Here is a 15,736-nt window from a genome sequence, read left to right on the forward strand (position 1 = left end):
TTCAATTTTCTGCTCGCATTTTCAATAATCAATATGTTTTCAATATAAATACATATTAGGTTTACCTGACTCTTCTGATTGTTTTTATACATTAAAATAATACAATATTATTATCAATAATCATGTGTTGAGGTTAAATGAGCAGTGGTTAATGGTTATCATGCGTCTTCTGCCTAGCTAATGCTAACGAGCTAAAGCTACATGTGCTACTGCTGCTGTGAACGCTGCCAGAAGGTAACGTCTTTATTATTAAAATCCCTTTTAAACGCATCCATATAAAGTCTGTTGTTATTAAATCACATCAGTTGTTTCCTTATATTCATACGACTGACCGAGCACAGATCAATGTAGGAATAATAATCTATTCATCGATCTAATGGATGACTCGTTAAAGCCCTAGTAAACTCTAATAACACAAATTGATGATTCAAGACAAGAAGCAGAAATTACTACATTAAACTAATTAATTAGAAACACTGTCAACAGAAGGAATATAAACACAACCATCAAAAACAAAACAAAAACGTTTGCAACTATAGTTGCTCAAATGTCAAACAGTCAACATGGATAATTCAGTGATGTAAACCATGAACCAGTGACTTCTCCCTGTAATTTCTTTATTAATTATTACTGATGGAGTGACCAAAAAGCACCACTATGTTCAAGCGACTCATCACGGGCGATTGAAGTGACTGCAATCTTTGGGGGAAATAGTTTCCTCCATCTTCCTGCTCATGGCTGCTGACGACTTCCTTGGGCGATAGAGAAATCGCCCAAACACAGAACCCTTTAGAGCCCTAAAGTCCAAAATGCTTGACCGTCACGTGATTCATGTAAGACTGAATTTTGTTCCCTCGAAGTTAGTGATTCCTAGTGACATAACTGTCATCACAAATGTCATCAATAACTGCATTAAATGACAATATTTATACAGTACACCATCATATGTATGTTTATATACAATATTATATACAATATATGCTTATGTAGTTCCATAAATATTTTTTTTTTCCCTAACGTAAAATAGTATTAATCATTAGTGTAAACAACTTACCTGCTTTTTTTGAAATAGTTAAAGCCAACATTAATTTGGTTAAAAAATGTGTTAATATGTATTGTATACAGGACGTATTGCTTTGAATTTTCTTTAAAAAGGAGTCGTTAAAAACACCACATCCAGACAGAACACAAAACATATTTATTATGTTCATACATATATAAAAATAAACATTAGATTTTTGTACAACTATGTTCTTATGTGCCAAGATAAAGTAATGAAATAAATGTCTAACAAAGTCAGAAATATTAATAACATGCAGTTTGCTGTGCTGTATGGGGATGCTCCAATCGTTCTGAAAAAGGAGTGAAAATGTTTGGCTTCAAACCGAACCAGAGAGGAGAAAGAAATGGTTAGCATTAGTCAGCAGGAGAGATCTATGAATAAATCAGGATTATAACTATAAAAAAATCTGTGAGGCGATCATATTGAATTTAATTTGCACTTTTTCCACAAATAACACAATTGAAAAGTTATTGTTTGATAAAAAAGAAGATATGTAGCTTATGTGGGTAGATAAAACTGTGTGAAATAAACATTGTGTATTCGCTGATGATCCCTTAAATTAGAATTTTTTTCTTTTTCTTATGAACATGAAAACAACAGCAGTGTATCTCACAATGAAAAAACATGATAATGATAATAGTAATAAAAAATTAAAATACAAAAAATTAAATTAAAATGTACTGGTTTAGTGGGGGATATTTACATGCCTTAATGCACACATTAATGGGTTTAGATACACTGATAATATTTATAATATTAACGTCTTACTGTTCAAAAGTGCATCACAAACTGTCTAATCCACTCTAGCTCCATTGGCTTCTATACACCTTTTCATGTGACGTCAGCACTTGACTTAGCAAACCGCGCTGCCATTTTAAGAGTGGTAAACATTTGCCTGACAACCGCTATTTAGCGCTGATATCACGGTGGAGATTTTACAGTCATGCTGATTTTTTTTGTATAAAGCCCAAATCCAACATAGTATCTGACTGTCATAACCACGGCTGGCTGAAGGTAAAGATGAACTTTTACAGAATACCAACAGAAAAAGAAATGATGGATCCAATCACTGAGGTAAACAAACGTAGATGGAACTACAAAGAGCCCAAAATCAAAGTGGTCGTATGTTTGCAGTAGACATTACGTTAATGGTAGGTTGTGTTTTTAGGGGATCTAATTTCTTCCTGACTGATTTTATGACATTATGAATTATCCTACATTTAAATTGTAATTTATTCAGCAATGACTGAAATGTTTATGGCTAGTTTGTCTAACTTGAAGACAACAAAGTGAAATTAACAGTAAATATGCAATGTGTTGACTTGTATATGAACTATAAGTATATTAAATAAACAAATGTGCTTCATTAACCCATTTATGTTTTAATTTAGGCTGTATTATTATTATTATTATTATTATTATTATTATTATTATTATATTATTAGTGGCGCTAGCCTAGCATAGCCACATCACGTAATGAGTCAATTATCATGATGACACAGGCCTATATAGACATAAAAACACATACATGAGTCAACCTTAAAGAAAATATATACATCCAAGCTTTTGTCAGTTCTCATCTTCTCCATTGTGTAGACACCAGGGCTGTTAATGAGCTACTCATAAATATCAGACCATTGGAGATCTGGTCATGTTGTCGGGTCGTTTTTCCATGAACCTTGAGGTGTTTGGTATGGACATGATTCTAAACCAACCAGATGTAACTTCTCTTCATATCGGTGCTTGACCTTTAGCTCTAATCTGCTGAAATATTCGTACAACATTGAGTAAAACCTTTGTGTTGTCCAAGGTAAATAGTGTAAATAGCGGTTGTCAGGAAAATGTATACCCCTCTTAAAATGGCGGAGTTCGTTGCTAAGGCAAATGTCTCAGATGATGATATCACCTCGAAAAGGTGTATAGTAAACTGATCACTTCCAGGAACTATTGTGAGGCTCCATGAGCCGCCATTGCTGTAAAAAAACAAACCATTGGAGTGAACGAAGTTGATGCAACAGTGTGGCAGAGGAGCCAATCACCGACAAGAGATTCGACATAGCAACAGGAAATCAGTGTTGCTGTCGAATCTGACACTCAATGGGCCGTGAACAGATCGGCCGTGGCGAAGGCCAAGTGAGCCTGTGGAGAAATACGGAAGGGACCTATAGGGGGCAGCAATGCGCCTTTGATGCGTCTAGTCTGCTGGTAGTTCAAGAAAAGAAGAAAAAGAAGCAGAACGTTGAAACCACGCTGATGTGATTACAATAATGTCAACGACAATGAAGGACGCCATGGAGAGCTGCAGTGAAACTATACGGTCGCTTCTTGAAAATCAATTTGACAGAAGAACATTGGTGGGAAAACTACGGATAATAGAGTGAGGCCCAGATCAGCTAAACAACAAGATAAGCCAATAAACCAGCAAGAAAGGTAAAGTTTATACAAGAAGATTCTCTCGTAATTGGTACAGCAGGAAGGCGTGGCGAGCTGGATGCAGTCATGTAAATGCTTTGTGTTGCTTCCTGTGTTTGCTCTTCAAAATGGCTGGGACAGATACTACACAGACTGATATGAGTAAGGGATATGAAGCATTTATCTGAGAAGATAAAAAAACACGAGAGTACGAGGGCACATATACATATGGAGAACACGGTCAAGCTAACAATGCTCGGCAGAGCTAACATTGCGATGCAGCTGGATGAGGGTCACAGGCTTGGTGTGAGGAAGCACAATGAAGAGGTGGACAGGAACTGGTACATTTTGTCGAAGATAATAGACTATATTAAATTCTGTGGGGCATTTGAGCTGGGTTTGCACGGCCATGATGAGACAGAATCCTCAGACAACCCTCGTGTGTTTAGTGGCCTAGTGGATCTGGTCGTAACGCTTGATACCGTGCTGAGGAGCACCTGAAGACAGCTACTGTTTTCAAAGGCACCTCAGAGACCGTGCAGAACGAACTGCTGGACTGCATGTTGTCAGTAGTCAAGACCCACATTATAGAGGAGTGTGGATTATCTTGCTATTCAGGCTGATGAGACAACTGACATTTCCACCCGCTGCCAGTTGGTGCTTGTGCTAAGATACAGTGAAACTTGTCACAACATTTCAGAGTGTTTTTTGAGTTCATCCTTCTTGAGAATGCTGCTGCTGACACCATCTCCACAGCGCCGTTGGAGAGGCTGAGCATCATCCTCTCTCCTGGACAGGAGAGTCAGCTGATCGCCCAGGCCTCTGATGGGGCTGCAGTAATGAGGGGAGCCACAGGTGGAGTGTGGCAGAAGGTAAAGGATGTCTACACAGGTGCACACTACATTTACTGCTAAGCCCATCAGCTCAACCTCATCATGCAGCAGACAACATCACACATCCCCACATTCTGTGTTTTTATCTGTGTTCTTCTCCTGCTCATTCAAAGCAACCACTGACCAACTTATGGCTCACAGACTTCCAGGGACTTCGACAACCAGATGGAACTTTCATAGCCGTGCTGTTAACACAGTGTTTGAACACAAGGATGACCTCATCAAGTGATTCCAATCAATCAGAGACTCTGGGGGCTTTGATCCAATCACTGTCAGAGAGGCAGGGGGCTTGTTTCACAAGATCCTCCCACATGTGGACATGCTGTTTAACCAGCTGCAGAAGAGGAACACCTACTCTGTCTACATCACAGGAATCATCCAGACGTTCACCAACAGCATACAAAAGATCAGGTGAATAATTATTTATCATTATTGTAATAAAAGTCTACAGTATGTGCCACTCTGCTACACAGAGACTTGTTTGTGCAACACGCTGCACAGTTCCCATGATGCAGCGCTGCTAACTAGCGTGGAGGCCTACCCCATGTTGAACAAAGCCAAGCTGAGAACAGAGCTTTCCTTCATCTATGAGAATGACGACTTCAAGGTCTGCAGTGGTGCACTGACTGTTCCAGTTTTTCATGGAGAACAATCTTCAGGGCATGTTCACTGAGACTGTAAGTCTTCTTAAAATTCTCATCACCACACCTATGACAACAGCAGAATCAGAAAGATGAGGATCACCATGACACAGAATCACCTGAATGATCTGACCGTGGTCTCCATGGAGAAAACACTCAGAAACATTCCTGACGTCAATACAAAGATCAATGAGTGCTTTGTCACACGGAAGGACAGAATATCAGTACAAATAGCACACACACACACACACACACACACACATAAATAAAGTTATTTATTGCCAACAGTTTGGTTGTAATATTGTTTGTTTCATACAAAATACCTCAAGTTATTAATATTGGCATTAAATAATAATTATTTAATGCCACTGCACAATATACTTAGACTTTAAAAGGTTTATTCAAGGAGTATTCCACTTTAGTTTGGCCCCTGTAAGTAGAGGAAGTGTACAGCCCTCTCAGCGCAGCCTCAGCTCTACACACAGTGACCACCAGGGGGAGTCACGTAGTGAGAAACTCTGTAAAATTGTGTTGATATTCACAAAACAATAGATTATTGTCTGTGACTGGCGCTGACAGTTTCACCTGTTATTGAACAAACTGAGAAAGCTTCAGCGTAATACTGACAGAAACAGCTGAGTTGGTTCAACTCATGGTTGTTCATAATCTAATCATAATGAAGCAAATAAATGAGTCATGTAATCCAACAACACACTGTCCCCTCACAAAAGGTCAGTGACTCCCAACACACACACACACACACACACACACACAAAATTAATTTCATTTAAACAACTTCATTAATCCCAGGTCTCGATCAATACCTCAGACTCTGAGGCTAATGGGCCGTCGACACAAAGTGGGTTGGTTCGCTAAGTTAAGTTACTTCATTTCCTAAAGGAAGTGTCTATTTGTACGGTTGCCGTACGAACAACCACTGGTGCTATTGGTACAGTTATCGAAGTACAAGTACGTAGCGTCTTAGGGTTAGGGTTAGTCACGTGACCTAAACTGGACAAATAGGGGTGCTGCTTATGGATAGAATGTTGATACGGCAACCATGCAGATAACCACTGCCTTTTCTAAATTCTCTCCATTTGGGTTTAGGCCGGGTGATGAGCGAGGAGGGGCCAACTCAGCATCAGAAGCCCATGTTGATGAAGTCTGTGACGGGCGATCAGTAGTGATGTGCAGTCAGGGTAGGCAAGGTAGGCAGTGCCTACTCAAGGATGAATTGATATTTTGATTATTTGTTTTAATTATAATATCATGATAAATTATTTATTTTTCCATTTCCGATAGCCTACAGTACCTATAAGTTTGAAAGTGACCGCATTTTGTGCTTTTCATAGCCCAAATCGCTAAACATCGCTATTTCCTGGTACGGCAGGGACGCTGCACAGTCTCACTTCGCTGTAAGGCAGGAGGAGGAGTCAGAAGGAGGCCACCCCCCCTCCCAAAAGCACATTGCTGCTGGTGCCTCTGTTCCCATAGTGCGTTTTTATGTGTTTGCTCATGTGGTCAGTTCCCCAAGATGAAAACCATTTACGTCCAAAGGCAGCTTTCTACGCTGCCTTTGGACGTAACCGTGCTATGCTTAATGTTATACGTAAGTTCACAGTGCATTAGTGAATTGATCCCAACACAGCATAACGTGGATGGCTGTTCATCATAGGAATGGGATCCACACAAGGTTCCTGCTGCTTAACAGAAGGTTTTCCTTGCCGTCATGATGAATTCATGTTGAGTGTGCATATGTGTGTATCCATAAAATGAAGAGTCCGTCCTTAAGACTGCTCTACTGTAAAGTGTCTTGAGATACCATTGGTTATGATTTGGCGCTACACAAATAAAAGATTGATTGATTGATTGATTCCATGTGACCGCTGCTGCTACGTTCTCTAGCTAGTGGGCGGGATAACACTACAGTCAGGATGAAAGCACTAGAGATGATAGAGAAACTTTGTTTCGAGGAAAAACGACAGCTTTAAAAGATGGAGACCAACACCTGAGCTACCAGAGCTTCAGCAAAGATAAGGTCAGAACATTGTTGGTATTTTCTACAGTGAATGGAACAAAAGGAAGGATTGACTTTGTGGATGCTCCTCACTGAGGATGTTCTGAGTTGTTGTTGTTGCCATTTTCTCCATGTTTCTGTGTTTCCAACACAAACAACAGATCAACAGATGTGCTGCCGTGTCATGAGATATATCTTGCTGGAGAGTATGGAGGCTATATTAAATAATTGTTTATGTTTCTTTAATGGTGTTTATGATGTTGATTTTGTTAGATGGATAAATACTTGTTCATATAGATCTTGTTGGGTTTTTTCTTTCTTATTATGAATTTTATATTTTGATTTGCAACATCCTGCCTACCCTACCTTAGTGCTCACGGCACGTCACTGGCAATGAGTAAATTGTAAATAAAGTGACAAAAAATTAGTAAGAGGTGGCATAAAAACGTCCAAAAGTGGCAAAAACGTAGCAAGAAAATAGTGAAAAGTGACTAAAATGGGCCAAAAGCAGTGAAGAGTGGCAAAATAATGGGCAAATAAAGGGGAAACAGGTGGTATGCAATGGCAAAAGGTAGCTTAAAATAGCAAAATGTGGTAAAGTATGGTGGAAAAAGGGCAAAAATGTGGAACAAAAAAAGGCTAAATGTAGGGGGAGAAAAGGAAACAGTATTTATTAGGAAAAGTGTAAAAAAAAAAAATGGTTAAAGGACAAGAATTTGATAAAAGTGTCAAAAAAACAAAAAAAAACTTGCAGAAATGTACAAAAAACATGATATTGGCAAAAGGAGCTAAAATTTGAAAAAGAAAATGTTGAAAAGAGGCAAAAATGGGACAAAAGTAAGTTGCAGAATGGCCAAAAAATCAGTAAAACGATAAAAAAGGAACAATTCTGGGGAATAACAATTAACATTAAGACATAAAGAGCCACATGTTGAGCATCACTGTTTACATTTGCTTTCTTTAGTGTTTAGTGTTACTGGAACCTCAGTGAAAAACAGGGCTGCACTAGTGTCACGTGACCACACGATGGTGCTGTAGTAAAAGCACCAATAAAGTGGATTTATAGTTTGTGTTTTTTAGAGGCTGTAACTTCCAAACAATGAACTTTAGGATCATTTTTACAGCAGTCATACAGAGTTCACTATGTTCCATACAATAGTAAAACATAGAGCTATCAGAATCAGATACACTTTTTAGATTTCAGGGGGAAATTACCTAACGCTTTAATTAAACAATTAATATGTGGTTAAAGTTTGGAGGAAACAAGCAGCAGACAATGGTCTCAGAGAACAGAGAACCTTCCATATGAAGACTAAGGACACTAAAGGATTTGAACCCACAACCTTCTCGCTGTGAAAATTTAAATCAGTTCAATGTCACTTTTTGTAGAAGAAATACCAGTTCTCATATTTGTGTACTCACGAGGTTAGGATCAATTACATTTTTCAATTACATTATACAATTGTGTTAGCTTTCTGTTAGCATCTCTAATGCAAACGGGTCAGTTTGATCCATGTCTTAAATCAGCTGTAAAATACACTAATAAATAGGAATGCACTGAAATGAAAATTTGAAGCCGAATAAATATAAACGCTTGGCCGAATACTGAATACCAAATATCGAATGCGGTTGTTAGGTCTTTCACTATTTTTTTAATAGTGCATTAATAGCCTAGAATACATTTTTACATGTTTTTTTTTTTTTAAAGAATGTAAATGTTCATTGAATATTCTGACATTTTTAAATATTCCAGTAACCTTTGCTTTTCAAAAAAAGTACAACAAAGTTTTTCATTTATTTTAGCCTTTCAAATAAAACAAAACATGCGTTCCAAAAAAGAAAAAATAAAGTGCATGAAGATATTATGAAAAAATGACTTTCTAATGGTTTATCTACAGTGATAAACATCCTTTAGCCTCATTCAGAGGAACAAAGTGTAAAAAGTTATGTTTCCTCCCGTGTTATTACATATTTTGTATAAAGTCAGATTTAAACAGGACAGTTGGATTTTACCCACGTTGGCAGGTGATGTCACCAAACACGCCTCCTAGAATGTTAACTCCTCCCTCTCCAACTATCTAACAGCTAAAACAAACACTGCTGTTTAATATAGAATATATATTATAATTTATTACCATATATGTAAATACAAACTGCACTAATTTTTCTGCTGCTGATCGTGTTGAGAGTCACTGCTTGGAGCCACGGACCCATTGTTTACACACATCAGCTGTTAGCACTCTGTGCTAATGCTACACCAGTCTATGCAGTGAGACCCGGTGTAGTGTAAGGAGGAAACGATGGTGATGTTTACGTATTCGTGGCTCACAGCGCTAACAACGGACTCTGTTGTGGAATTGGACGGTTTCCAACTTTTATGCGGTGATGGAGAGCAGAAAGGAGAGAGTCTGGATGTGTTTGTGTGTGAAAAGGAGGAGCTGCTGCTGCTGGTTCTGCAGCAACACACACACACTTTTCCGAGTCTAAATTGCTTGATTACGTCATTGCGTCACACGCTACTATTCGGCCTTGTTTTTAACTCACTAAACCAAAGGCTGAATGTGGCTTGTTTTTTGCAATATTCGATCAAATATATTCGGCGGCCAAATATTTGGTGCATCCATCCTAATAAATATGATCTATCATCTAATTACATAAAAGAAGATGTAACAAAATGTTTTAAAATAACAGTAAATCATAACAACAGGTTACATTTATTCTGTTTTATTATTTTACAGAAATACTGTACATGAATTAATTTAACAGTAACATAACCAACTTATCATCTGCATTGTTTCACCCCATGAATTAAATTCAGAGGGTCCAGCTCTGATAGTGGGGTCTCCTAACCCTCTTCCCCTGGTCAGGGGTCTGTAACCTTTACTCTACAAGGAACCATTGAACCTCATCTCACCTGGATTAAAGTCCTCCTGGAGCCATAAATACCTTCTCTATGAAGACAATACAGTGTATTACATTATATACAGTTAATATTATATAGAATAATGTTTGATTTAATTTATATTGATCATGTAAACGGAAACTTAAAAACAGTTTAAAATAAAATAAATTGACATCAATAAATAAAACACTATCTTCATCTTCAAATTCTTACACATCTCAGTTTACATGAACACAATGTTTATAAAGTAGATTTTTATAGTTAATGTATATGAAAGTCAACAAAAAGTAACATGAATATGATAACACATGATCATGTGATCAACACATGCTAATTACTCATTTCTTGCCACACATCAAACATACATATTTAACCTGTACATTGGTGGTTAAATGAATCTGTTCCCACACAATTAAAATCTGTAGTTTCTTACCAGGGATTTCAAACTTAAGGTTAGCCACAGGTGCAGGAAAGTTGATGGTCTGTAGATGTTGTCAGAGGTGAAGTAGGAAGTAGAAAAGTGCCCGGCCGCCCGCCCCACGTCCGCTCGTCGCACCCCCCATGCGCTCTGTTGCTCCGCTTGCCTGGACGCCTGTCCCCAGAGTGTGTTTGTCGCAGTGTCCGTGAACGCAGCACGGACCGTGTCTCTCCCCAGTGTTGATGACTCAGCAGCAGCGTGTGTTTAGGGACGTGGCAGCACGTGTAGCGTCCATGTCGGACCCTGATTCACAGGAGGAAGACTCAACAGGACTAGGAAGTTTCCTCCTTTTGGATTTTCACTCACACAGATGCGACCAGATGAAATTTTTACTCGCACACACTGAAAAAATAGTCTCGAGCCCTGTTGGGGCTGCTTGGTCGTGGGGGGGTGGCCCCCGCTCTTTCTGCTAGCCTGGCTGCATCTACAGGTTTGGGGCAGCACTTAGGTTTACAGTAGTGGTTCTTACACATACACTGGTCTATGATACACTGACATGTCTTAGACTGTAGATAAAACTGGGCTTAACTTTAGACACGTTGATCCTAAATACCTGTTTTAGGTTTTACCACTCACTCCCTCCCTCTGTCCACAGACACCACCATTATAGCTAAGCTTCACATTGGTCACCTGACTGGTTTGATTACACAACATAATAAGCACAATATACACAACTACAACTACACATCTCACTTTAAAATAATCAACTTATCCCCACCCTTTCCATTGTCCTACCCTGACTCCCTCTTCCCTGTTCTCTTCCCCCTCACCTAGGTGTAACACTGCTCTCTCATTTCATATCATCCCTTTAATAAAGTATTTCTTATCTTTAGGCAATAAAATAAATTCATTCATTTAAATGCAATAACAAAACATGCATTGCTGTGTTAAAAAGATTACACTTCTTGTAGTTTTGACCTTTGACATCATGTGCAGACAAAGAAAAAGAAAAAAAATGGGTTCCAATTATTCAAAAGATATCCTTAGTTTATTGAAGGCATCAGGCGACCCCCTCCCAGTGTCTCTGTGGGGGTTAAGTCTACGCCAATATTGGAATATTGGGGGACTGAAATGATTGGATGATTAACATCATATTTCCTTTGTCATTTATTTTTTCTTTTACTTATGCTGAATATGACCAGCAGAGGTCGTGAAGTCTCTGCTTTGGGAGAACTGGAGTTCTGAATGGGTTTATGGTAAACTTTGAGAAGAGTGAAATAAATGAGCTGGTCAGCAATAACGACCTCTCTAAAGTCAAATCATTTCCCTTTTTCTCTTCATTACGCCATAGTGTAACGGAGGAAAAGGAACTTTTATTCATCTATTAAGACACACTTCAAATAAATATAAAACACATCCATTACAAAGAAGGGAAAAATCCATAACTAAAATATGTCAAAGACAGAGAAAATACACATTTGCAGAGAAAAATATGTGAAAAATCATGTTGCCAATTTCAAAAAATTAGATGAAGTAAAAATTACAAGAAGTTTTCACAAACTTTGTGAGACTGGACTGAAAAATGTCCTTTACGTACAAAACGGGACTTTTGTGTGTGAATCTGTAAGGATTGTGCAAAAGTCAGTCAATGTGTTTGAATTAAAAAAAAAAGAGAAAAAAAAAACCTCTTTGAAGCAAAAACAAGTTGATGAACTACGGCCGAACCCACGGAACGTCTTCGCACCGAATAGCACGAACCACATTCCCGAGAATTGAGTGAAATGACTCTAAAACAGAGTAAAAAATGTCTCAGAGAGGCTCTAGACATCTGCTCATAGAATATCCATGTCAGATTACAGCCCGATACAACGAGCGTTAACAGAGGAGGAGGCATGAGAAAAATGGAGCCACCGGGGGCCCGCTGACACCCCCATGGCACATATGGGCCCCATCCATATATTGGTTTGTGTCAATGATTTGGTACCACCAACTGTCACAATATTTGACTCACAAATAAATGAGAAAATGACTTTAATTAAAATTGCTGAAAAAAGGGGGTGGGCCTCAGCCCCTAATTGAATTGTGCAATACATAATCATAATCTACGTTGAAATACCTTTAAAACAATATATAACACGACTATGTGCCCATAAATTTGGAAATTACCAGAATTGGGGGGTGGGCCCTCGGGCCCCATTTAAAAAAAAAAAAAAAAAAAAGGGCTCTGTGCGTGTCATCATATTGATTATTCATCCCAAACTGCATTCCAATCTAACGAGAACTAACGGAGGAGTTGTCATTTGAATGCCTGGCACCCTGTGACAGTATGGGTAATGGGCCCCATTTATATATTATGTGCCAATTATTCGGTACCACCAACCGTCATAATATTTAATTCACAAATAAATGAGAAATCAACTTTTGTATTTTTTTTTCTTTTGAGGCCCCAAATCAAAAATGGGACTGTGATGCGTACACATCCATAGATTATAGTCTGATTCATTCACGAATAATAGAAGAGTAGTGATTTTAATTAGTGTACACGACAACAACAACAAGAACAAAGCGAGGGCGTTTTTTGAGTCCGGTAGCCCCGCCCTAAAAACTAACTCTCCCCTCACACAAATGTCCTGTTTGGTTCTTTAACAATATTTTTTCTGTAGCTGAAGAATTGTTTCTTTAAACATGTAAAACATGCTGTATTTGTTTAATTGGTACATTTCTTATTTGTGTATGGTGATGGTGATGGTGGTGATGATGATGAAGGCAGCACAGACCTGTTGAGTGTTTGGAGGATGCTGTGACGTCATCAGCACCTCCTCCCAGTAGAGCAGATGCTCCTCAGTCAGTCAGAGCTGGTGTCACGGTGAGGAGCATCAGCAGCAGCATCAGCAGCGGGGGGTGCTCTGTCAGTGTTAGTGAGTGCTCTCTGATCTCTGGGACCACCAGCACTGGTGCAGAGGGACCACTGTAGTGGGACCACCAGCACTGGGTCTGGTACCATGGGACAGCTGGCTGTGATCCGCTGGCTGAGGGAGGAGAGACAGTCCCGGAGACTCATCCTGTTCATCGTGTTTGTGGCTCTGCTGCTGGACAACATGCTGCTCACTGTAGTAGGTAGGTGTAGGTGTGTGTGTGTGTGTGTGTGTGTGTGTGTGTGTGTGTGTGTGTGTGTGTGTGTGTGTGTGTGTGTGTGTGTGTGTGTGTGTAAGGCTGCACCTTTTTATATCAAAACAAAATCCCGATTCTTTTTTACTTTGAAAACATAATTTTCGATTCCGATTGCTATGCTTTTTTAAAAATTTTTTTATCCTCCCTCAGACACTGGATTGAATTATTTGCATTATTTTACTGTAAAACTTTAACACACAGTGTTAAATCCCCTGAGGGATTGATCAAATAACCTGCTCAACCAATTGTGATTACACATGATTAAATAAGAACATTGATTTTACAATTTTGACATTTCAAAAATCTCCCTGAATAAATAATCCAATTTCAATTTTATATCAATTAATCGTGCTGTTTTACACCACAGGTTGGATTTAAAATCGACCCAAAGTGAACCATTAACAGTGTTTCATTCTGTTCATAATGTTGTGGCTCATTGGTTTATAATCATATCAATACTTTTAGAACAAGCAGAGTCTAGTTACAGTAATAGATCTACACAGGACCTGATCTACACTCACATTATCCTGTTTAAAGTAAAAAGCATGATGAATGAAAGGCTGTCAGTCTAAAAATCTCATTAAGTATCATTTGAAATTGTTTAAAAGCAGATTTAGCTTATTTTTTGTTGTTTACATTGTGTCTTGTAATAATAATATTAATGATAATTCATTGGATTTATAGACACTCAATGCTCTTTACATTGCATTATTCTGTACCTTCACACACAGTGGTGGTAAGCTACTATTGTAGCCACAGCTGCCCTGGCTGCCATAGTGATGAACCATCATTCCCTCCGCGCGCGCGCGCACACACACACACACACACACACACACACACACACACACACACACACACACACACACACACACACACACACACACACACACACACACACACACTAGAGGATGAAACAGAAAACGTCAAAATCTCTGAATATTTGGAAACGCTGCTGCTTTATTTCTGAGCTGAAACACTGAAGATAAAATCAAATAAAATCATGACATTGTTACAGGAAATCAATCACATGCGTTGCAATATTAATAAACGCAGGAACCATAGCAACAACTGTTTATTCAGCAGAAACACATCCATGTACTGTACTCTCCAGAACATTCTATAACGTCATTCGTCTGGTTTTTCTTCATGGAGTCGCGTTGTTTTCTGAAATGTTGAAATGTCAGACCTCGACCCTGAGACCTGCAGGTTGACCTGTTCGGGTGGAGTGAGTCAGCGCAGCATGCAAACAAAAAGAGCCCCTCCCTCAGTGGGAAAACAGTAATTAATAAGATTATTATTATCATTATTGTTATGAGTAATAATGTATGGCCTTTGGGCCTCGATGTGTGTCAAATATCTTAAAGCTAATAACAATAAATAATGGCATTATGATCAACAACAACGATACAATATTAATCAATATCACAAAATCTGCCACGATTCCATGTGATTCTGTTGATTGACGACAACATTATAAACCTATTGAACACAATTACTTACATTTCACATAAAGCAAGAAGAAAATAAACTTATATTTCTTCATTAATAAAATCATTATTTTTCAGAAAAAGGAAAAAAAGTTATTTAACCAATCAATATATTGATCAGGATCGATGGATATTTACCGTTTTTATCTGACGTTAATGTTTATCCTTCCTCACATCACAGAGAGAGAAACCACTCACAAGAAAGCAGGGACGTTTTCAGTGGATTTGATTTGAAGAGGCGGGGCATTCGTTTAGGGGCGGGGCCACTTATTTCCCACGTTGTCAACCTCAAACCAAGAAATACTTCTGATAACTTCCACTTTACAGTTTTTCTCAATTGCTAAGACACATTTGTTGAAACCTGCTCCCCTTTTCTCTAAACTATGAACACAAAACACAATTTCCAAGCTACATTCACAAAACGTCAGACTCTTCTTGCAAAACCAAACTTTCACCTCAAAACAGTTCAATCTGTGCTCAAAACTGAACTGTGTTGTCAAATCATGTCCCAAGTCAATCAGAATTAAAAACACTACTGAACAGTCACTAAACACTACGTAGAAAAATAGAAAACAATGCTCAGGACATGAAACTGGAGAAATAAATGTTTATTCACTGTAGGCTAAATGCATGTTGCAAAACAAAGAACCTGTGCATAGCACTTGTACAAAAAGAGAAAACACAAATCTTATGCATTTACACGTATCTTATGCGTTTGCCACTTGTGTACAG

At 38.5% G+C, this 15,736-nt stretch overlaps 1 protein-coding gene across 2 annotated transcripts in view; it reads left to right on the forward strand.

The window, feature by feature from the left end:
• The first annotated feature begins 4,971 nt into the window (after positions 1 to 4,971).
• Positions 4,972 to 15,736, forward strand: part of slc18a2 (solute carrier family 18 member 2) — a 51,087-nt gene continuing 40,322 nt past the window's right edge. The window contains exons 1-2 of one of the 2 annotated variants that reach the window (XM_028469267.1): positions 4,972 to 5,045; positions 13,113 to 13,463. In XM_028469267.1, coding sequence (XP_028325068.1) covers positions 13,349 to 13,463 — 115 coding nt within the window. In that variant the 5' untranslated portion in view covers positions 4,972 to 5,045; positions 13,113 to 13,348. The remainder of the gene's footprint in view (positions 5,046 to 13,112; positions 13,464 to 15,736) is intronic. The other variant, XM_028469266.1, reaches the window with a different exon arrangement.

This window comes from Gouania willdenowi, chromosome 15 (genome assembly GCF_900634775.1).
Source record: "Gouania willdenowi chromosome 15, fGouWil2.1, whole genome shotgun sequence".
Classification (NCBI taxonomy): Eukaryota; Metazoa; Chordata; class Actinopteri; order Blenniiformes; family Gobiesocidae; genus Gouania; species Gouania willdenowi.